Source organism: Colobus angolensis, unplaced genomic scaffold (assembly GCF_000951035.1).
Source record: "Colobus angolensis palliatus isolate OR3802 unplaced genomic scaffold, Cang.pa_1.0 Scaffold116, whole genome shotgun sequence".
NCBI classification, from domain to species: domain Eukaryota; kingdom Metazoa; phylum Chordata; class Mammalia; order Primates; family Cercopithecidae; genus Colobus; species Colobus angolensis.
Genome location: NW_012112697.1, coordinates 3,235,250 through 3,258,166, shown reverse-complemented (window position 1 = coordinate 3,258,166; position 22,917 = coordinate 3,235,250). Strand labels below are relative to the sequence as shown.

Here is a 22,917-nt window from a genome sequence, read left to right as displayed (position 1 = left end):
TATCTGCTAGGAATGAACAAGACAACATCAAATGAGGAGCTGTCAGCTGGACCATACAAAAAGCTAAATGTACACAAAAGGTTTTTTTTTTTTTTCCTTTTAAATCTACCATACTGCTTCAGTTCATTTCCAATGCAACAATCTACTCAACACCAAAAATGGTCATATCTATCATAAATACAGAAAGTCAGTTTTTAAAACTTATTTTTTTAAGCTACAAGTCCTCAACACTCTTTGTGTGTGTGGGTTATTTTTTTTTTTTTCTGAAAGTGGGAGTGCTTAACTTTTCCCCTTGAAATTGGCTTCAGCAGAAAAGCTATCCTTAAAAATCCCCAGAAAGCTAAAGCAGTTCACATTGTTTTTCTTGAATACTTTCTGCCCGTTTTTAAATTAACAAAACAAAAAATCTTTTCTGGAACAAAAAAAAAAAACTGAAAAAAATATTAATATATAAAAAAATGATTCTGAAAACAGAACAAAGTGTGAGCGATTGACCTGAGAATAAAAAGACATTACATTTCTTTTTTTCTTTTAGCAAGCCATTGGTATCTGAATGCTAAGATAGCAAGAAATTTAAAACTGTAACAAGGTGGACTGCTTTCCCATACAGTGCATGCCGGGCTCCTCTGTGCTATCAGCGTGGGGCGTTTATTGAAAAGGGGCAAATATACAAGGGGTTTAAGCTCCAAAGACATTAGGGAGGCCCTGCGGACTTCTGTTTCCCAGACCAATAGTACCTTCAAAAGGACACAATGTAACAAGTTAGGGCTTTTTTTTTTTTTTTTAATATTAAAAGAAAAAAAGACAAGAATGTAAAATCACCGGCATAGATAGGTATATGGGAAAACAACCCACGCTTTTTCTTTTTTTTCCTTTTTTTTTTTTTTTTTTTTTTTTGGTTAGAAGCTTTGGAATTGCAGTTAGTCTATTTCTGAAATTGGTTTGTTATTAATTTTTGTATTTAAATTCATTTGTTTGTATTGTTCATCTTCAAAGCTTACAATCTGAAGGTGTCCGTTCCTACACTGGTCAGACCACTGTCCTTGGGGCAGCTGGGGTCTTTGGGACCCTCCACCGGGCTCGCCGGTCCGTCGGACTTTTGGCTGAGATCCGTGTCAGACTCCTCCGAATAGTCGTCTGTTGGCATCGAGGGCTGAACCCCTGAGGTGCTGCATGAACTTGAGGTAACCGTTGAAGATGAGGAGAGAGGAGGAAAAGAAGGGGGCTTCGCTGCCGAAGCCCGGGAGACCACTTGCGGCCAAGACTTCCTGGAGGCGTGGGGGGAAGCGGAGGAGGGGGTGGCGGCCGACGGGGGAGGGGGGCTGTCGTTTGAGTGAGCGGCAGACTGCGAGGTAGATGCGGTGCTAGGATCGGGGAAGCAGGCAGAGTGAGGTAATAAACTAGGGTGCTCTTTGGCGTTTCTTGCTGCTCTCGTGATTGTTCTGTGTTTGTGCAAGGCCGACTCGAGATGTTGACTCAGAGCTTCCTCCCCACAGAGCGCGCTCTCGCACGCCAGGCAGTGGTACGAGCCGCCGCCGCCGCCACCGCCACCGCCGCCACTGCCGCCGCCGCCGGTGGGGACGTGAAGCACCATCTCTTGCAGGTTCACCACAGACTGGCCGAAGAAGCAGAGGGACTTCAGGTGGCTCCTCGCCGCCTCCTCGTCTCCGAAGCCCGCCTGGCACTTGCGGCAGACCAACTTGTACTGCACCTTTGGAACAATGAAGGGGTCGTAGAGGGAGTCCGCACTTTTGCTTTCTGCTTCTGGCTCTTCAGGGGGTTTCGGCAGGAGGGGGGACACCTCACGGGGGGCGTTTTTCTGTTCTTCTGGTTTGGGGGATTCTTTGGCAGGGTCTTTGTCTGGGGAAGCAGCCCCCGAGGGGACTGGGGTTTGGCTTGCTTTGGGCTGCTGCTGCTGCACTTTTTGCTGCTGCTGCTGCTGTAGTTGCCGCTGCTGCTGCTGTTGAATTGCCTCCTGCAGACTCTGCTGGTATTGCTGGTACTGCTGCAGTAGGGAGCCCGGGGACAGCCCCATCAGGGCCTGCGACAGTGCAGGGCTGTAGGGGAACAGGCCTTCCATGCCATACATAGGCTGCAGGTACCCGCTCTGCAGGGCGCCAGGGATCTGGGGAGCATAATAAGGAGAAAAGCCTGGTACAAAGTAAGGAAGGAACTGGCTCGTGAGCAATGCTGTGGGGTCCGAAGTCAAGGCTGCCTGCAGGGCCTGCAGCTGTGCAGGGTCCACCGCATACTCCATGGTGGGCAGCGGGGCTGAGATCGTGGCTGCAGCTGCCGTGGGGGCTTCTCCTTTCTCCTTCTTGAGGACAGGCAGGGGTTCCCCTTTCCCTTTGTGTGCCTTTTCCTTCTCCTTTATTTTCTCACTGTCTTTGTCCTTGCGTTGCTGCTGCTGTTGTGGTGGGAGCTGTGGTGTGGGTGGCGGCTGGGCTGCTGGCGGCGGGGGAGGCTGCTGCACCTGTGGCTGCTGCTGCTGCTGAGGAGGTTGCTGAGGGGCCATCGCCATGGTGGCTTGTGCTGGGGTTGGGGAGCTCAGCGATGCTGAGGACGGTTTATTTGGTAATCCAGATGTGGGGAGACCAGGGGAAGGAACAGTTGTGCTGGGCAGACCCATCAAGTTCGGCTTAGGAGACGTTAAAGCTGAAAGGAATGGAGACAGAAATCACCGGTCAGTCTGGGCAGGGGTAGGGCTGAAGCTCAAGATATTTTACCAGTGTCACTGGCACACAGTCTGAGATGTCAAGGCTTGAAGGATCCTCTCAAAACCAACGTTTTCAACAGAAGTATCCCACCAGGCTCAGGGCTGGACAACCTTTTATTCTAATGAGGACTCAGTCCTGGTCAGTCCTGGGTCAGCTCCCATGCTTCCCCTTTCAGCCAAACAACTTCCAACACCTTCCTGCCCAATGTGCCACACCTGCTAGTTCACATTTTCTTTGCCAAGCACTCCCAGCTACCATTCACTCTGCCCAACTGCAATTAGTCTAGAGGCCCCAAAGCTAGCTGTTTCTAGCTGGGGCCCATTTGCACCAAAGGCCTTCATCACAGAAATAGTATGGCCACGAGGTCCCCAGAGAAGTTATCTGGAGGAGAGTGACAACAAGAGAAGAGAGAAGAGAACAAAAGCAAGAAAGCTAGCACGGCCACATGAACAAACAAAACAGGCTCTACATGTGTTCCTCCTCTCTGACCTCTGTTGCTGCAGTTGACTGGATGCTTTGGGAGGGTAGAGAGAAGATGATGAATGGGAAAGTGTGGAGGAAGGGCCTGGGAAGAAATAAGAACAATCCATTCGGGGAAAATTGCTTCCGTGCCTTGGCCCAGCTGATCTGCTTCAACAAGTCTACTGTATAACCACCTAGGAATAGGATTCTGGAATCTGCTGGAGACATGACCACCTTCTCTTCCTGCCCATTTGAATGATAACACAGGAGGGCCAGTGGGACTGTAGACAGTTAAGAAACCACCACAGGAAAAGTAGAAAAGCCATGTCAGAAAATGGAACAGTCCAAGGTACTGACACCAATTCCCAAGACATCACAACCTAACCCAAGCACCACTGCCTATGGATAGCAAAGGTCTCTGACCGTGTTACCAGGCCCTCATGGACTAGAGCCCCATCCTTGATCATACTCACCCCTAATCTACCACCACTTCCTGTAATGCCTTAACCGACCTGAGAGCCTGATACCTTCCCTGACCCATAGCTATCTCCTGGTTTGAGGCATCATTTCCAAGGTAATGCAAGAGGGTGTTGCTGTGGATGCTACTCCAAGCTTCAGGTGTGTTGAAACTAGCAAGATAGTAGGGAAGGACAGCATGGGGGTGGCATGCAGAGTGTGCTGGATGATGAAAAACTGAGGAAACAGACAGGAGGATCCCACAGGCAACAACTCTCAGAACACCTCTATATTCACCATATCCAAGAAACTAGATGGTATGTACATCTCTTCAGAGGACACCAAAATGCAAAATCAAAACCATCTTATTTCATCTGGATCACCTGCTAGAAAGCTGGGGAAGGACTTCCATAACATGACACTGAGGAAAAAACAGCAAGAAAAAGCACTCTGAAGCCCAGACCTGGGGGAAGACTGCTGATTTCTGGCTATCGTGGTACAGTGTTCACCATCAAAACCCTCATATTTCTGATGGAAATAACAAGATTGCTTCAAATTGCCAATCCCAAACATCCGTTAATACTGGATAGCTAAGGAGGAAGGTTCCTTCAGCATCTCATCATCATTGGCTCATATTGGGTGTTGTGGAAGAAGCACATAGCACTGGGAGCCCAGAGGCCTGGGTGGGAGCTCTAGCTCCTACCCTAGCTTGTTGAATGGTCTCAACCTCTCTGGGCCTCAGATTTCTCATCTGTAAAACAAGCAGAATAAATCATACATTCTGATTCTCCTTTTTTCACATTAGTGTGATGTGTTAAGCCTTCCCAAGCCCCTCTGCCAGGGTTTTGGGCTGCAGGGGTAATTAAGTGATGTGCTATTTTCCATAGTTTGTTTCCTGGCTTATGTCTAGCTGGCTTTCTGTGACATGACTTGTCAACACATATAAGCAACAACTTCTATGTCTTAATGCTTTCTTTTCTTATTCTCTTTGAGTAAGAAATGGGGACCAGGAATGCAGTAGCTTCATGTTTGGTAAAACACCACCCAAAGTGTAAAATGTGGAACTAATTCAACCAGAAACTAAGACTGCTGTGGGAAGCATTACAGCTGCTTTAACCCCTGGGAACAGGGACACATTCTGAAGGCAAGGTAGCATTAGGAGGAGTTCTTCGGTAAACAGGAACTAATCAATTCAGGCCATCGTGGGGGAAATTTGCAGACTTGTGTATAAGCCTAACAGGACCCTGGAGGTGAAGGTCCAATTTAGCAAAGACGGCTGGATCCAGAGAAGATGTGAGGATAGAGAAGGGAAAATGAGAGGTATGTAGGAAGAACTGCAAAACTCCCTGTTGAGACTATAAGAGTGCCAACCAAGTATTTATGATTCTCAATGATCAGGAGCAAGGAAAGGGAAATGGGCAAAAGGAAAAAAAAGAGGTGACAGAGGACCTCTGAAACATGCATCAGTATTTTAGCAGAACCACATTGCCCAATACAAGATTCCTGGTCAGTGCATTCAAGTAGAACAGTCATCTTGTTAGAAACAGCCACTACTGTTCTGGCTAGAAGAGAACCCCAACATTAAGGATCTACCACATAAGAGCTTCTTTCTGATAGCAGTTCTTTTTTGGTTTGTTTCTTTTTTGAGACAGAGTCTTGCTCTTTTGCCAGGCTGGAATGCAGTAGCACAATCTTGGCCCACTGCAACCTCTGCCTCCAGGGTTCAAGCAATTCTCCTGCCCCAGCCTCCCAAGTAGCTGGGACTACAGGTGCATACCACCACACTCAGCTAATTTTTGTACTTTTAGTAGAGACGGAGGTCTCACCATATTGGCCAGGCTGGTCTCGATCTCCTGACCTCATGATCTACCCGCCTCGGCCTCCCAAAGTGCTGGGATTATAGGCATGAACCACTGCGCCTGGCCCTAATAGCAGTTCTTTTGCCACTGTAGCTCTCTCAAGAAGGCAGGGACCCTAGGTGAGAGCAAAGAGTTGATTTAAATGCTCTTGGACCAGTTTTCTTAGGGCATAATCCAGAATTAGCTAGGACTAACTCAGGTGTCTTATATTTACAACAAATATCTCGACAGGATCAGCATCTCCACAAGGACTGAATGAAAGGATCTATGATGGAAACTTTTTTCTTGAAATATTCCAGAAATTAGTATACCAGGACCCTCAAGTTTTTCCCTATTATAGCGGATAAGAGTGGTTTCTAAGGAGACTGTTCCAACCAGGAGATCCCATCCCTGACACACCAGCACTTGAGAGACTCAACAGGAATGAACTGAAGTCTTGTTGCTTTTAAAGAACTAGAAAGGGAAACTTCCCATCTGCCCCTCATTTAGAGGGTTTGGGTGGTATCCACAGAACAGAATGCTGACTGGGCAGCTATTTAGCCCTGAAACAATCTGCTAGAGCAGAACCCACCTGTGTTGGATGGAGTAAAGCCTGGCAAGGAGGGGCTGTTGAGGCCCGGGAGCAACACGGGAGGAATGCCCTGGAGCGCTGGATATGCTGTAGGAAGGTTAAGGGCCTGAAGAGGGGCATTGTCAAACATCCCTTGCTGCTGAGCTGCCAGTCCAAGGACCTCATTGGCCTTTTTAATCCGGTCCAACTCTTGTTGAGCCATCAACTGACGTACGGTGGCTGGGTCAAAGTATTCTTTCTCCTTATCCAACTGGCTTCCAATGGTGTCTTTAACTTTGGAGATATGCTGTTGGGAAAAGATATGGTCACGTACAGACAGCCGAGCGCTGTACTTGATGCCACACAAAGTGCACTCTGTTTTGGGTCCCTCATAACTCGTTTGGTTTATACCAAAATGCTTGGCCATGCTTAACTTGGACTTCTTTTCTTTTGCCCGGGCATTCTGGAACCAGACCTGAACGACTCTCTTTGGCAGTCCAATGTCATTGCCCAGGACCTCACATTCTAGCATAGTGGGTGTCCTGTAGTCATTAAAGCATGACTTGAGGACCTTCAGCTGCAGATTGGTCATCTGAGTGCGAAAACGTTTCTGCCCAGGCCGATCCCCGTTGTCACCAGATTTGCCTGCAGATCCACTCGCACCAGGACTTGGCGAGCAGGGGTCTGCAAGGCTTGAGGTTTCACTGTAGTCCACTGTACCTTCATTGTCATATTCCTTGCTATAAAAGCTTGGGGCTGGGCTGACCAGACCAGATGACAACCGATCTTCATACTCGGACATTGCCATCATGGCTGCTTTGGTCAGCCCTTCGTTGGGTGCAGAAGAGGATTTGGTTTCAGTTGCTATTCCCGTTGCACTGTCATTATCTGCATTGCCCTCGTCTCCAGTTGTGGTATCTGTGATTGCTGTGTTCACAGAGGAACAGTCATCATTGTCCAGCTTAGTTTGGTCAAAGTTTAGATTAACTGAGGACATGGAGGGGCTTTCAAAGTCTTCAATCCCTTCCACCTTAATGGAGGAAGGGCTTAGAAGAGTTCTGGGCGACAATTCCATGGTTTTACTCACAGGTGAGAGGGGGACACCCTGACCATCACTACTGCTTGGGGGTAGGTGGGAAAAGCTAGTTCCATCAAAAATATCTCCTTTCATCTGGAGTCCCCCATCACAGTCTAAGAGCATTGCAGACAGAGTTAGGTTGTAGCCAGCTCTCTTGGCTTCATGCCAGTGACGGGACCGGATATGAGCCTCGAGAGCAGTCTTGGCTTTGAAGAGCGCTCTGCAAAAAGGGCATCTCCTGTGGGCCTGCGCTGGGCCTACAGCCCGAAACTGTCCTTTCCTTTCCCGAGCTCGGGTGTTCTGAAACCAGACTTGCACCACACGTTTCTTTAAGCCCACCTCGTGGGCAATGTGATCCAACATCTTTCGAGTCGGATTGGAATCCAGTAGATACTTCTGGTAGAGAATTTCTAGTTGTTCCGGTGTGATGGTGGTTCTCAAACGCTTGTCTCTCTGAGGCTCTTCTCCTCCTGTCCCACTGTCGTTTTCGCCAGGGCTTGCACTGGCCTTTTCCTCCAGCTTCCTCTTGAGAGTGTTCATCGTGGAGGTTGGAGTTGAAGGAGAAGTGGCTGAGCTTGCTGGAATCTGAGGTATGGCCCCAGAGAGCAGCTGGCTGGCCAGGAGTGGGTTACTGGGATCAAAGAGCATGAAAGGCATATCCAGGGACCTATCCAAAAACTGGGGATGGATGAACTGGTTCTGCGCACTCAGGAAGTGGAGCTGCTGATGCTCCTGCCAGTGCTCAAATGATGGAAATGCCAACTTACACTGGTCACACTGGTAGGGGATTAGCTGAGGAGGTAGGTTTGCCAGCTGTTGAGGAGTTGATGTATGGAGGGGCTTGAGGGGCAGGTGGGAGAGCTGGGAAGGACTGGGGCTCGACTGGGGTAAGGGGCACTGCGGAGGGGGCGCTTGTGGAGGAGGCTGTGGCAACGAAGGCAGGGACGCCAACTGGGGGAGCTTCTGCTGGGGGGTGTTGGTCTTCTGCTCGGGCTGCTCTTGCTGCTGCAGCTCTGGCTTTGGTTGTCCTTGCTTTTCTTGGGTTTGGTTTGGCTGTGCACTGGGAGCTTCCGCCAACTTTGATTTCTCATCGCCTGCCTCTGTTTTTGAATTGAAGGTGGCCAGTTCCTCAGCCTCTGCTGTAAGCTGCAAGAAAGCGGAGGTAGCTGTATTATTGGCTGATGGTGCTGGGGCACTGTAAGCCTGTGAGGGCATCGGGGTACTGCAGGATGAGCTGGTAGGCGTCAGGATTTCCATGGCATCCATGGAATCCTCATTTTGGCTGTCGTCCTGCCCCTCTTCATCCTCATCCTTGTAACACAGCTTCTTCTGGTGCTTGATGAGATCAAAGATGCGCTGAAACACCAGGCTACATTTTTTGCACTGGTAGTTCAAGTTGCTTGTTCTAATGTATCTATCGTTTGTAAGCTCACGCCGCTCTCCATCTTTGCCCTCTCCCTGATTCTCATAATTCTTCCTGGCCTTCTGTCGGGCATTCTGAAACCACACCACTATTACTCGGGTTGGAAGGTTCAGTAAATTAGAGAGTTGCTCAAATTCATCATCCTTTGGGTAAGCATTGGCATCAAAGAAGTCCTGTAAGACCCTCAGCTGGTAGTCTGTAAACCTTGTTCTTGAAGACCTCTTGCTTCCCCAGTACTCCTGCTTCGGTGGTTCCGGCGAAGGGGGCCGGGAATCAATCTTGAGCTCCTCCAGGCTGGTGATAGGAGGATTACTGAAGTTGTAAGGGGAGTCCTTGTTACGCTGCCTCTCTTTGAAGAGGGTGTTCCTGAACCAGTGCTTGATCACTTTCTGGGGCAACCCAGACTTGTCTGCCATCTCTTTGATTTGCTCTTCACTGGGGGAGTTGTTAATGTCAAAATATTGCCGCAAGACTCGGAGCTGATCATCCGTGATCCTGGTGCGAGGCCTCTTGTTCTGCTGCTGGAGCAGAGTTGGATTGAGCTGATGCTGGTACAGCTGGGCCAGGTCCGCAGGCAGAGGCTCCACAGGTCCCAGCTGTGGGGGTAGCTGAGCTGGCAAGGTCTGCAGTGGCATCGTCTGCATCATCAGCGGCGAGAAGATGGGCAGCTCCATGGGCATGGAGAGCTGGGTGAGCGGCACTGATGGCTGGGCCGGTGCAATCGTAGGTGAGGTGATGGGCGGGGCTGATGCGGGGATGGCTGGCGTGGACGCTGGCTGAGGCGGTGCTGCCGGAAGTGGGGGTGGAGGGGGTGGAGGGGGAGGTGGCGGTGGCTCGGGGGTCTGAGGCCTCAGTGGGTACAGTTTATCATAGTGGTCTCTGTACTGTTTGGCAAACCTCTCGAGCTGTTTGAAAGGAAAGTAATTCTGGTGAACGTGCTCTTGATGACTCTTTAAAATCAAGATGTTGGAAAACAACTTGCCGCAGGAGTCACACTCGAGCTTTTCCAGGTTCTCTCCTTGGTCAGTCTTCCCATTCTTTTTCTGCACTTTCTGCTTGTTCTCATTATACTGAATGACCAACTCAAAGCCAAAGTTCTCCAGCAGGGCCTTGGTGGCATTCCCTCTGGCATCTGAAGCAATGCGTGGAGGGAGCATGGAAGGCTCAGAACCACCCCCTGGTGCCAACTCTTTCTTCTCTTTGGCCTTCAAGGCATCTGGCAGCGTTTCCTTCAGACCAGTGTTGCCCTCTCCCCCCTCGGCACTGTCCCGCTCTCTCTGGCTTTCTTTTTCCTTTTCTTTGATGACCAATTTGTTCTTCTTTTCGGGGTGCTGGCTTGGCTGAAGGAGGGCAGAGTGACTCTGGGCTATAGAGAGTTGGTTCTGCTGCTGCTGTGGCAAGATCTGCTGATGGCTCTGTTGTGGGACCTGAACCTGAGCCTTCAGATCTTCCAGCAGGCCTGGGCCCGTCCCAGTCAGCGTCAGTGCCCCGCTGGTCACTGGCAAGCTCACCTCGGGGTTAAGCTGGAACTCAGCACTGGGGATGTAGAAAGGGAAGAGGAGGTGCTGCTGCTGCTGTAGTTGCAGCAGGGTCTCAGTTGTCATGGGGAAGTGAGGAAGGAGGGTGGGGTTAAACAGCTGAGACTGGAGCAGGGCAGCCTGTTGCTGCAGCTCCTGCTGCAGGTGAGCTTGAACTTGAGCCTGGGCCTGGGCCAGTGTTTGTGCTTGTTGTTGTTGTTGCTGTTGCTGCTGCTGTTGTTGCTGCTGCTGTCTGGATGCAATCATATCTGCCAGTTTCTTCCGATTGGCCTCCTTGGGCTCTGAAGGGGAAGCGATGTTGGCACTGATAGGATTCCCCAGGGGTGGCATCCCTACACTCTCAGTGGGCACTTGGCTCAGTAAGTTAGAGCTTGGAGCAATGCCAGCACTGCTTGGATTGGAGGTGGTAAAGGTGTTACTGCCACTGGTGCTCACAGGACTTGGCGTGGAGGAGCTCAAGGAGATACTGCTGCTATTCCCAGTCCCATTGCTGCTGCCACTTGCAGCCTCCAGCTTGGCTGCCCGGGCCTTGGTTTGATGTAACACAGACCTCATATGGATCTCCAGAGTGGAACTCTGGCTGTAGGCCACATTACAAGTGTTACACTTAAAAGGTTTGTTGTCCGGGCTGCTGGTGGGTTCTGGCTGACCGGTTGCTGATTCTTGAAGGGCTCTCTTTAACTTATGCAGGTGGGAGACAGAATTGTAGTGTACTAGCAGGATATTCTTTTGGGTGAATGATTCCTTGCAGACGGTACACTTGTAAGGGCGAGAAGGGTCTAGGAATTTTTCCATAGTAAAATTGGGACCTTTTCTGAAAGGCAGAGCTCTCTTTGGCTCTGAGCCCGAGTCTTCTTGTACTGACCCAGAGTCACTGCCCGTAGGGCTCTGTTTATCTTCCAAGTCACTCTCTTCCTCCTTGTCTTCCTCAACAATTATGGTATGGTCCTCAGCCAGGGTGGGGTCTCCCATTGCCAGGAGGTCCCCATTGGCCAGAAGGCCACCATAAAGCTGTTGGATGTCAGCCTCACTCAGCTCCAGATGGCTTGTCTCGAGGTGCTTCTTCAGAGCCTGGAAAGTTCGGAAACTGCGCTGACAAAGACAGCACATGGTGGCAGCTCTGATCACATGGTACTGAGAATGGAGCTGCAACTTTTCAATGGTCTTGAAGGCCAGGCTGCACTGATTACAGCGGTACTTGTACACATGGCGATCTGACACCGGCAGCTGAGGCCTCTTGGCATGCACTTCATTGAAATGCGTCTGAAGGGCAGCAGAAGTTTTGAAAACCTGGTTGCACCCCTTCTTCCAGCAGAGGAAGCCTGAGTCTTCTCTCACAGAGCCTGGGTCAGCAGGGGAGGGTTTCAAATCTCCGCTTTGCTCTGTGCTTGCGGATGGCAAGATGTTCTTTCCCAGATCCTCTGAGGTTTCTGTTAAAAAAATATATATATATATATATATCAAACCCAAAGATAAAGAAGGCTTTGTTTCAAGGATGACACCCAGAGCGGTCTACCTACTCAGGCCTCATGAACACAGAATCTGATGATGAGGGAAGTGCCCAACCTGAATGACAATCTGTGCGGAGCGCCTCCTGCTTTCTTTTGTTCCTCCAATAGAGCACATATTATAAACAGGGTGCACATGAACAGAGATGAATAAAAGGAAATACAAAAAGTTTCAATGCATAATAGACCCATGTCATATCACAGATCTAACAGTCTTTTAAATAGCATTTAATTGCTTGACTCAGAATCCTCAATTTCTCAAGAACTGGTTTGAAGGTTACTGATCTTAGACTGGATTTCCCTTTTATGTTCATCTTTTATGTAATAAGAATTTAGCACAGTAGATCTGAAGTGTAGAATATGTGTGAATTAATGCTGTCCTAAGTTGTGAGGAATTTACAAGAACTGCTGAACGTTGTAATATAAGAAATTTGGGGATACGTATTTGTAGGCATTTAATTTCTTATTATAATGTGACTTCTGATTGCCATCTCTATTCAATAAGCAATGAACATTCAAGTGTTCAATTATTTAAAATACGTTTTTTTTCCTACAACGAGATCATCACACCCATAAATACCAAGACCCTTTATCAGGTCATTTGTCCATTTTCTGATATGGAAAACTCACAAGAAAGAGAGGAGGCGGGGCAGTAGTGTGGCCAACTCTTCCCACCTTAGAAGTGAAAGATGTAGGACGGCCTCACAGAGGTCTAACCATCCATCCAGCCAGGAAGCACTATGTGGCACCAACTACTGCAGCATACATGTCTACAACAGTGTTCTTTCCAAAGGCACCTCTGTGCTTCATCCTAAGCCAATCCCAGAAAACTCAGAACGAAAGAATCCAGTGTACCTAAAAATCAACCCACAAGTCCCTACTAATTAAGTCCTCAGAAATACAGTGTTTAATGGCTTATGACGGTGGGGCCTACTGACTGAGTCTCTGCTTATTCACTCCCTAATTGTATAGTTTAAGGGGACATGTGTGTCTATGCCAGACTTCTCACACTGATTTTCTCTCACTTTAAACCATGTGAGTAATATACAAATACATGCCAAGAACCAGAGTATAAAGTAGCTAATGACAGTGCCCCTCATCTCCTGATTAGTTACAGTCACCTTAAGAGTATTGTAAAGAATTCCTGAAAGCCTTTCTCCATGAACATTTTGGCATTCCATCTTGTTTCAATTTACTGGGGTCAAGAATAATGGTACTGACCAGGCTGCTTTCCTGCCTCTTCCAAATTGGAATTCCCATCTCGATCTGGAACAGCTGCTGGGAGGAACATGCTGCTGGGCATCACCATCTCGGGGGTGGTCACCTGAGAAGAGCAAGGAGAGTCAAATGGAGAGGAAAGCAACACAAAACAGGAAATGTTTAAAAAGTATTTAATAAGCAAAGTTAGCTTCCACCAGTGTAAAGCTAGAGGTGTCTCACTTTTCATAGCTCACTGAAGATTCATGTTTATTAGACAAAGCTCACATCAGTCAAAAGTGTTTCTACGGTTACATTCTGGACATAATTAGCAGTGCACACTTGAAGAATAATCTTATTATTAATATTTTTCCTTTATGCAGAATTTTGACTTTGATCACTGACAATGTTTTGTCATCGGCTGTGAAACTTCTTGTGCAACCAATTAGGTAGATAAGTTGAAAGGCCCACCTTAAGCTGCTGAAAACATAATAAGGGCCCTAATTAAATCATACCTAGTAAAGTACACTGTAATCTTGAAGCAGGGAGCATTGTAGTACTGTTTTCAAAATGTATTCAGGCAAGAGGAGGAGGGGAGTAAGAGTGAAGGAAAGGGTAAGAAGAAAAGAAGAGAACAAAGGGAAGGCTAAGGACACGCAGACATGCTGGCAGATTTTCCAGGAAACAACGTTTGTAACCCTTTACAAGCTGACATCAAGCACAAACAAGCCTTTTTTTGTGACTCACTTGAGCCACGATTTCTTCTGGAGTCTCTGCCCAAGGTATACAACATCAGAGGGAACCTCTGACCAATGTCCCAGCCATAGAGGGTGGCCTGCACAGCATTCTACAACAGGGAAGCCCCACCTTGACCACGGCCATTTGTTCTCAATACAGCAATTCTGGAAATCACCTGGATCCAAACAGCTGCAACTTTTGGGCAGAGCCTCAGGTATTTCTCTAGGTCTCCCTGCCATATGGCCAGAAGCCTGTCCAAACAGGTTATCATTTGCCCTATGTTAATGTGATCAGCAGCCCTCAATATCCAATGGAAAAATCAAAGGTTCTTCATTCAAAAAAAGCAATATTCCTTTGCCTGATATGGGGTAGGAAGGGTAGGTGGCGATGATATTGCAAATGAATTAGAAATCGCTTCCCATTTGATGATAGCCAGAGAAATGGACTGACCTAGAAGCTACAGGACCAGACACTACAGTCACCACTAACCTTTCTACATGGTGCCCAGCCCCAGTTGGAGACATTATTTTTCCATCAAACAGAACCTTACTGCACAGACATCTTCACTATCTGTTGCAAAGATTGGAATACTTAGATTTCTGTTCAAAATTAAATATTTTAAATACATTACTATTAATTTTTAATGGTTGTGAAGATCCCAGCCTTGCTCAAAAGAGCTACTGAAATGTCCACTAGAATCATCAGCAATAGGCTTGACAACTAGAGGAAACCCAGACAGCCGCCCCATCAACATAAGATAACTCCTCATCACACCTAGGGGTATTAGAATCATTTCAGCAACCCAGGTGCCAGCGGGTGCAAAAAGTAAGCAACAGGCACTATGGAGAAGCATTCTGAGAAATGCTGTGTTTACGAAGAGCAAGTGCGTGGCAGGTGAATGTGTGTGCCATAGCATTCTTGCCTCCACAGACATCTGCACCTCACACAAAGCTCATCGGCAGCTGGTTAAGGCTAGCTGTTGATGAACCGTTAGGAATGGAGTAGAGATTGCCAAACTCATTCCATCTATTTTCTTTTTAATAGAAGGCATTTCTGACCAGTGTGGTTGGGGAGTCCAGCGGGAATCTGAGAAGTGAAAGGTCACCGATTAATTTACAGTCCTCAGCCGAGGGGGAGCACGAGGTTGGGGGTAAGAGGGGGAGAAAGGGAAAGGAAAAAAGACTCCCCCCCACCTCCTTTCTCGGTTGTAGCTGCAGGATCAGTCCTTTCCTGGGATCTTTAGGAATTATGAAAAATGAATCATGAGAAATAAAAAAAAAAAAGCCCTACAGAGTAAAAAAGAATAAAATTATCTAACACCTCAGCTGCACATCATTATAGAAAACTGTGGGCTTTTCATACGCATTACAGTAAGGCAGACATCCCCTCTAACAGACTCAGTACGACGGATCAGTAATTGTTTTCATACACTTTAATTAGAAAAACTCAGATGGCTATGAATAATAATGGAAAAGAGAGACTTTTGCACTTGAAAGGTTGAAGTCAATCAAGTGTGAATGACGGCAAAAAAGAAAAAAAAAAAAAAGACACCAATTCATCAGCCCTCTGTTGTCTCGCTGTGACTTTAATCATAATTCCTGATTGGGATTCAAGAAGGCAGTAAGCAGCGGTTCTTTGTCTGCCTTCACCTTCCATCAATTAACTCTCCCCGAAATATAATCATCAACCTCACATGCTCCTCTGCATCTTAATCTGGGCCTCCAAACCTGTATGTCTTGCCCCATATGTGTTTAAGTAACTACTTTTATCCACCTGCATCTTCTCATCTATAGTGTACCCAAACTCTCCCTGAAAAAAAGTGGGGGTTGGTACATGAAATTTCGATGGGCAAGAAATTCCCAGGAGGCAAACAGGAAGATCCCTAAAGAGAATCCTAAGGATCTGGAAATGCAGGTGGGGTCTGTCTGCGCATGTGTCTGAACAGAGGTTGAGAATGGAAGCGGCCTTGCTACACAGGCTACTGGAGGGCCCCATGTCAGTCAGACACTAACGTTCCCATGCCTTTGCCCCACTCTTCCCTCTCCTACCAGCTTCCAAAGCTTTTTACTCAAAGCTTTCATGTTTCATCTTGAAGAGCCATAAACATGATCCTGTCAACAGAGCACACTGAGGAGTCCTACCGCTCACTGAGGTGATATATATATCCAAGTTGATTTCCTTCAACACTTGCCTTGGCACCCCCTTTGTTTTCCAATCATATCTGGCCACTAAAATGCAAGGAATTCAGACTGTCCCAGCCATAGTCTCTAATGGATAGCTGAAAATGGGAAAGTAATAACCCAGCTGTCGGCCGGATGCGGTGGCTCACGCCTGTAATCCCAGCACTTTGGGAGGCTGAGGCGGGTGGATCACTTGAGGTCAGGAGTTCAAGACCAGCCTGACCAACATGGTGAAACCCCATCTCTACTACACATACAAAAATTAGCCAGGCGTGGTGGCGCATGCCTGTAGTCCCAGTTACTTGAGAGGCTGAGACAAGAGAATTGCTTGAACCCGGGAGGCAGAGGTTGCAGTGAGCTGAGATTGCACCACTGCACTCCAGCCTGGGCGACAGAGTGAGATTCTGTCTCCAATCAATCAATCAATCCCAGTTGTGCTGAGCACAGGTAGTGACTCACTTCCCTTTTGCCAGGAACACTGAAATATGTAGGTTTATGAGAAGACAAAACCTGGTTGTAGCATAACCAGGGTCATGCCAAGTGTGCCAAACTTCAAAAGCCCTCAAATAACTGGTCCTACCACCAATTTTCCTGCAGAACAATATACATGCTTTCTCTCTCTTCCTTCTCCCCTTCTCCTCTTCTCTCCATCTCTCCATCTCTGCCCACAATCCTACTTCCAGTCCATACTTCCAGCTATGGACTCAAAAGCCAAACAAAAAAAAGTTGTAAAGTTTGGCCAGATGACAGTATACATCAGCCCAAACACCTACACTTTCTACATTGAATGTACCATCCACATTGATTATTCCAATGATGCATACATCAATAAACATTTACTACATTAAATTATATTCCCCACTCTATTCACCAATAAACCTGAGACGTAACAAGGAGACAAAAGTTTTTCTGGTTAAGAAAATTCAATTGATTACAGCCATTACAACATTTGGGTCTCTCAAGACTGGCCTCTGCCATGCAAAAGGCAGTTCCATGGTGATCTTCTAGATACCACGTTTTCCTCCCAAATCTTCTGAGCCAGTTCAACTACCTTCCTCCCAGAGTACTTGTACATTTCATGGAAACTTGGGAAGAAACCATCCGCTGACTGGAGTGCAGAAAATTCGGAAGCAAACAGTGGCTCTGACATATTCCTAACAAACAGGTCTCATGCATAACAAAAGAAATGTGGAGTTCTACTCCAGTGCTCAAAACCTCCCAGTTTAAGCAATTTTCATATATAACAGAAACAGAAGCGTTCCACATTGATGCTAAAAATGTTCAAGCTTAAGTACTTCCAAAATAACACAGTTGAGAAAGAGTAGCCTTGAGTGACTCTCAGTTCATTCAATTGACCATCATTTACTAAATAAACACTGTACAGGATCCATGTGCTGCTGCATGCTTCTGAGATGCAGAGAGCCAGACAAAAGTCCCTGTCTCCAAAAAGCTTATGATGCAGAATAAATAACCCTTTAGCGGTCACAAAAGCCTTAGAAATCTAATACAAGTTGCAGACTCCTAGGAAAATACTTTCGCAGAAAGAATATTCCAGATAATTTCAGGAAATCACAAGCTCCCCAGAAGGAAGTCCATGTACTCAAGTGAACTGCCCTTGATCTACTAGGAGAAGCGACATAGGTTCATAAATACATAGTTCCAAGCTCTTCCTAGTTTGGTTCATTATCATTTCAGATTATGTTTTAATGCTTTTCAAGATTCTATGAGGTGAGTGGACCCTAAAGCCTCCAGGGCACACCTTATACAGCCCAGGGTCTGAGGTATGGGACTAGTCTCCCACTCTGACATTTGGGAGGGGCTGCTGAAATGTATAATTTCTTGGTAGAAGCTGGAGTGATAAGGAACACCATCCTGCCACTTACGCCAACCCCTGCAGGTCACAGATGTGGAAGGGACAAATACAACACCCTGTGCATCCAAGGTCACCCTTTGCTAAGTTCTTATAGGACTGCTCATGCCAATTCATCTCTCAAGGCTACCTGCAGACAGGCTTGCCCAGGTTAGATCGATGCCCCCGACACTTTCCGTGTGCTGGAAAGCAGAGATTTTTTTTTTTTTTTGAGACGGAGTTTCACTCTGTGGCCCAAGATGGAATGCAATGGCGCGATCTACAGTCTCCTCCCAGGTTAAAGTGATTCTCCTGCCTCAGCCTCCCGAGTAGCTGGGATTACAGGTGTGCACCACTACGCCCAGTTTTTTTTTTGTACTTTTAGTAGAGATGGGGTTTCACCTTACTGGCCAGGCTGGTCTCGAACTCCTGACCTCAGGGGATCCTTCCCCATCGGCCTCCCAAAGTGCTGGGATTACAGGCATAAGCCACTGTGCCTGGCCAGAAGAGATACTTTCTTAGCAAAAGTGGTGAACCTAGTTTCTCTGAGACCCTTATTCCTACCACCTTGGCATTGCTCACTTTAAGGACTTGTTTCTGAAAAGCCCACTATTACAGGTGAAAGTATAGATTTGCTAATACCTAGGCTCCCAAGGATGCCTGAAATCCTTTACTTTTAATTGAAAATGAATAGAATGAAGAAACTCAGACAAAGAGAGACCTCAGACACAGACCACCTTGGCAAAGACCAAGCCAGTCTCTACATCCTTGTGGATGAGGCTGGTCATTTAAGCATGAAGTTAAAACCCAGCTGCTTTTAGGCTGAGCAGTCTAGCTAGTGGTATATCTAAAGCCAGCTGTTCCAGCAAGAGGCCAGTTGCTCACTTCCTTTCCTGTACCTAGACAGCCACTGGGGCCCACTAGCTGGTGTCTGCACACTTAACAGCCAACAAACCAGGGCGCCTGTTGCCAGGAGAGTTTCAGAGTTGGGTTCTCCACTCCCCTTTACTGCCTTCTGCATGTGCCAGGGAGAACATGTTCCCTACTCCCCTTTACTGCCTTCTGCATGTGCCAGGGAGAACATGTTCCCCACTCCCCTTTACTGCCTTCTCCATGTGGAAAGGGCTTTGGTGGTGTTTGTTTGTTTGAGACGGAGTCCCGCTCTGTCACCCAGGCTGGAGTACAGTGGTGTAATGTCAGCTCACTGCAACCTCTGCCTCCCAGGGAGAACTGGACCATGGAGTCTAAAAGGCCCAGCTTCTTCTCCCCTTGTCCCATTTCCTTTTCTTTTTCTTTTTTTTTTTTTTTCTTTTTTTTTTTGAGATAGTCTCACTTTGTCACCTGGACTGGAGTGCAGTAGCATGATCATGGCTCGCTATAGCCTCGAACTGCTGGGCTTAAGTGATTCTTCTGCCTCAGCCTCCTGAGTAGCTAGGACTACATGTGCACACCACCACTCTCAGCAATTTTTTGTGTGTTTTGTTTTTTTGGTAGATACACAGTCTTGCCATGTTTGCCTGGCTGGTCTCGAACTCCTGGACTCAAGCCATCCTCCCACCTTGGCCTTCTTGTTTCTTTTCTAAAACTCCTTCTGTATGGTAGTTCATTCAATTTTTAAATACATCAAGCTCAAAAGAAAATACTGTAGGGCCATGTTAACATTCATGTGGGCTAGAAACAAACGCAGCTCAGAACCAGATTTTTTAAACTGAGGATGAGAAAGATTGAAAAGGTAGATGGGAGAACAGGAAACACATGAAGAGTTATACACATGTGCGCAGAGAGAGGTGAGAACTGAGAAGGAGAATGAATTGGTGAGAAAAGCTTCATTAGACTGAGAGGCAAGCAGTGGCAGTATACCAAGGTCACTTCTAATTTAGACTATCTAATTGGCAAACAGGCTCCAAATGGCTATCATCTCACAGGGCTTGGAATTAATGAAGCCCGATTATTTTCATTACCTTCCTCTTAAGATACAGGCAAGGTGAGAGAGCTGGTACCCAGGTGGGTGTGACCATCCCCAGGCCAGTGGCCGCCCTAGAGCCCCAGATGACTAGCCTGTCCCAGAGACTCACAGACACACAGGCACACATGAGGCATAGAGAGTCACAGACACTGATGGAAAAAAATCACAAGGTTACAAACTATTGGTCTCAAAAGAGATACAGAGAAAAGTGCAGGCAACACAGGGCCAGGAGCAGGGAAGGGAAATCTGTGCAGGTAAAAAAATACAGAATAATTAAGAACTACCAAAGGGAGCGAAGACAAAGGGCTAGAGAATATGTTCCTAAGCTGCCCAGGAGCCAATCCCATCTCCACTGTGAGGTCATATTTTGTTAAATGATGAAAGAACAAAGAGAATTTCCCCATATCAGTGCTTCAGGATCCCAGTGGTATGTCCTGTCACTTAGAAAGATAGTGATCAATTAGAATAATTTAAGAGTATTGAAATGCATGGTAGGTGGTCTTTCCTATTCTCATCCAGGGGCCAGAAACACGGGCCCCATGCCTTCCACCCTCCTTTCCTGAAAGAATAGGAAAATAAGGGCACTGAGCTCCTACATCTCTTTCACCAATTTGAAATCTCAAGCTTCTTTGTAAATAGGTGAGAGTTCTTATGTGAAACTGACATTAGGGGCGGGCTGCCCAGCCAGTTGTGGAGGGGCCCTTGTCTTATCTCCCTTAAGCTTTATAGATTTCATATGACGTGTGCAGAGACACTCTTTGCAGCTCTGTTTCCAATAGGCCAAGAAGAATGAAGTACTGTGGGTGCGGTCTCCATAGTGGAGGGCCAGCACTGCAATTGTTCCTAGTGGAGAGTATTTCTCAAGCCCCCTCATCAGTAAGAAGGGGGCCCATGGAAGACATAGATATGAAATGCAGAGCATAAGCAAGCAGCTGTTACCATAGCAACAGACATATTAGACACTGCAGGTTCCTGAAAGCTGTCTGATAAGGTATTATTAAATGAAGCCTCCTCAAAACGCACTCCATTTACAACTGAACGGAAAGACGTGTAGAAAGTAATCTGTTTCCATTTATCAGGGTGGAATTTACTTTTAGTGGGACTGAACTGAACTCAAGCTAAATCCTGAGACTTTGGACCCAGACAGCAAAAAATATTTACCAGAATTTATAGCTGTAAATAGCCCGGACACACCCCATGTCTGCCAGAAATCATCTGTTTGGGAGATTTTGCAAGCTTTTCCTATTCTGCAGCCAATGGCAACTAACTCAGTCAACCCATTTGGAAAGAAAGAAGATTGACTCCTCTTGCTGCTATTCATCCTAGCCACTCAGGGACAAAGCAGACATAACTTTCTTCTCCTGGAGGATGAATGACCGTAGAACTGGCATTCCTTAACGATATGGTTTAGAAAATGGGGCCCTGATTAAAGGGGCATTTTTCATCATGCTGTTTTCAGTTTCCTGCTCCAGTTGGCCATGAACAAACAGATACATCGTTAGAGAGCCTAACCAATACTTTCCCAGGGCCAATTTTCTAACAAAATGACAGTAAGATACCCTCCCGTGACATGATTTTAACCATAGGTTCATTATAATCAGTTAGTTTTAAAACAATTGCAAATTCCATTTTTACACCAGATTTTTCAGAGGAAAGACACTGGCATCTGCTTTGATTCATCAGGGCAGAGCCCAAGATCATCAGTATTCCAGTCCTCAAACAGGATCTCGGATTCACCTTATGGTAGGCCGACAAATTCCCTCTAACAACCCTGGTTGCTCATGTTTTTCCTGATGAACTAAAGGACTGAGATAGAAATGCATAGTTTGGCTCAATGCAAACTATCCCCATGACTGGACAGACCAGTTCAATACTGACAGCCATGCCATACCTCCATCTTCCCATGCAAAGAGAAAACTCATCCTTGCATATACATCCTTCGGTAAAAAGTAAAATACTTACATGACTACATTTCTCATAACTTTCACCTTTATTCCTGAATCCATTAACTTTCTCTTGTTGCTAACAAATTGACTCCCTATTACCAGTGCATTTCCCACAATCTTAATACTTCTCAGAAATGTCTAGAAAACATTTCCATGGTCTGCTATGGAAAGATTGGGCACATAGGGGTTTCTATACAAGGTACCAAGCACAGCAGTGCTTTAGGGAGCAGTGTCTCCTATATAATTACATTATCAGGGGTTCTAGAACAGTTTTTATTGGCCAGTCCCATGGATATATCCTTATGTTCCCTGGCATTGTACACACAATTTTATATTTGCAAAATACTTCATGGAGGGTCAGTAACAGTGGTTATCAAACATTGGTGTGCAAAGAATAATCCAGTATGGCTGTTGTATAGCTTTCATGAGAGTCTCCATAAAGGTTAAGGATCACTGCTTCCAAAGGTGCTAGTTAATGGGTAACTTCCAGAAATATCTTAGGGATTGATACCCAAGCAAACACAGAAGTAATATCCTGCCCTTGAAGACTCTGTTGGTAAATGAAGATTCACAATGACCACCACACTTGCCACTTGAAATTTACCTTGCTATTGCTGTTATGAAAATATGACAAACAAGGAATATTTGAAATGTAAGTTATACTCTAGTCCCTAGAGATATATAAATGAAGTTTTTACTGTCTAATGTAAACCAGTCGTGCAGATTACTATAGCTCAGTCCCTAGACTAGATTTATATTAAAATAGCAAAAACAATCACCTAAGTAAAAGAAAAATGTAGGTCAGTATTGACAATGCTTCCCTCCCCACATCTCTTTCTGTTCCTTCAGGCTCCCATGGTTCTAGTCCATCAACTGGGAAGTACAATGAGGCCTGTTACCCAAGGCTGATGAGAAAGCTGAGGAAACCAGTAACACAGAAACCCACCGGTCCACAGAAGGAGGTTATCATTTACACAGAATCTTTACACAGTGTTTATCAGCTGATTTGAAAATACCCACAGAAAGTTAATTTATACTTGAAAGACCTCTGAAAGGCAACTCATGCTAGGTCACCTTTGAGCTTCCCATTGGCTGCTGAAGTTCTCTTGATGCATCATCAATTATATGTTCTTCACGACTAGACATCACTTACAACATTATTCATTAATTTTTGCAAAACCAAATGGAATAGGAAATGCCTAGAAGTGACATGTCTGTGACCTGCACATTATAATGTGCAGTTGCAAACAGACTACCTCTGGGAATCTTCACATGAAACAGCAATCAAATTAACTTCTTATTACTCCACTGCTAAAATAATGCTAAGAAAGAGGTGACAATAGTTCTCTTTGGTGGTTTTTCCTCTAATGATCAGGAAAGGGCTTTGGTGTTTTTTGTTTGTTTGTTTGTTTGAGACAGAGTCTTGGTCTGTCGCCCAGGCTAGAGTGCA

At 46.4% G+C, this 22,917-nt stretch overlaps 1 protein-coding gene across 1 annotated transcript in view; it reads right to left on the bottom strand.

Annotated features, from left to right (window-relative positions):
- Window positions 1-891: 891 nt before the first annotated feature.
- Window positions 892-22,917, bottom strand: part of ZFHX3 (zinc finger homeobox 3) — a 261,907-nt gene continuing 239,881 nt past the window's right edge. The window contains exons 8-10 of the mRNA XM_011961589.1: window positions 12,813-12,915; window positions 6,066-11,513; window positions 892-2,655 (exon numbers count right to left, since the gene is read on the bottom strand). Of these exons, the coding sequence (XP_011816979.1) occupies window positions 998-2,655; window positions 6,066-11,513; window positions 12,813-12,915 (7,209 nt within the window). The 3' untranslated portion in view covers window positions 892-997. The remainder of the gene's footprint in view (window positions 2,656-6,065; window positions 11,514-12,812; window positions 12,916-22,917) is intronic.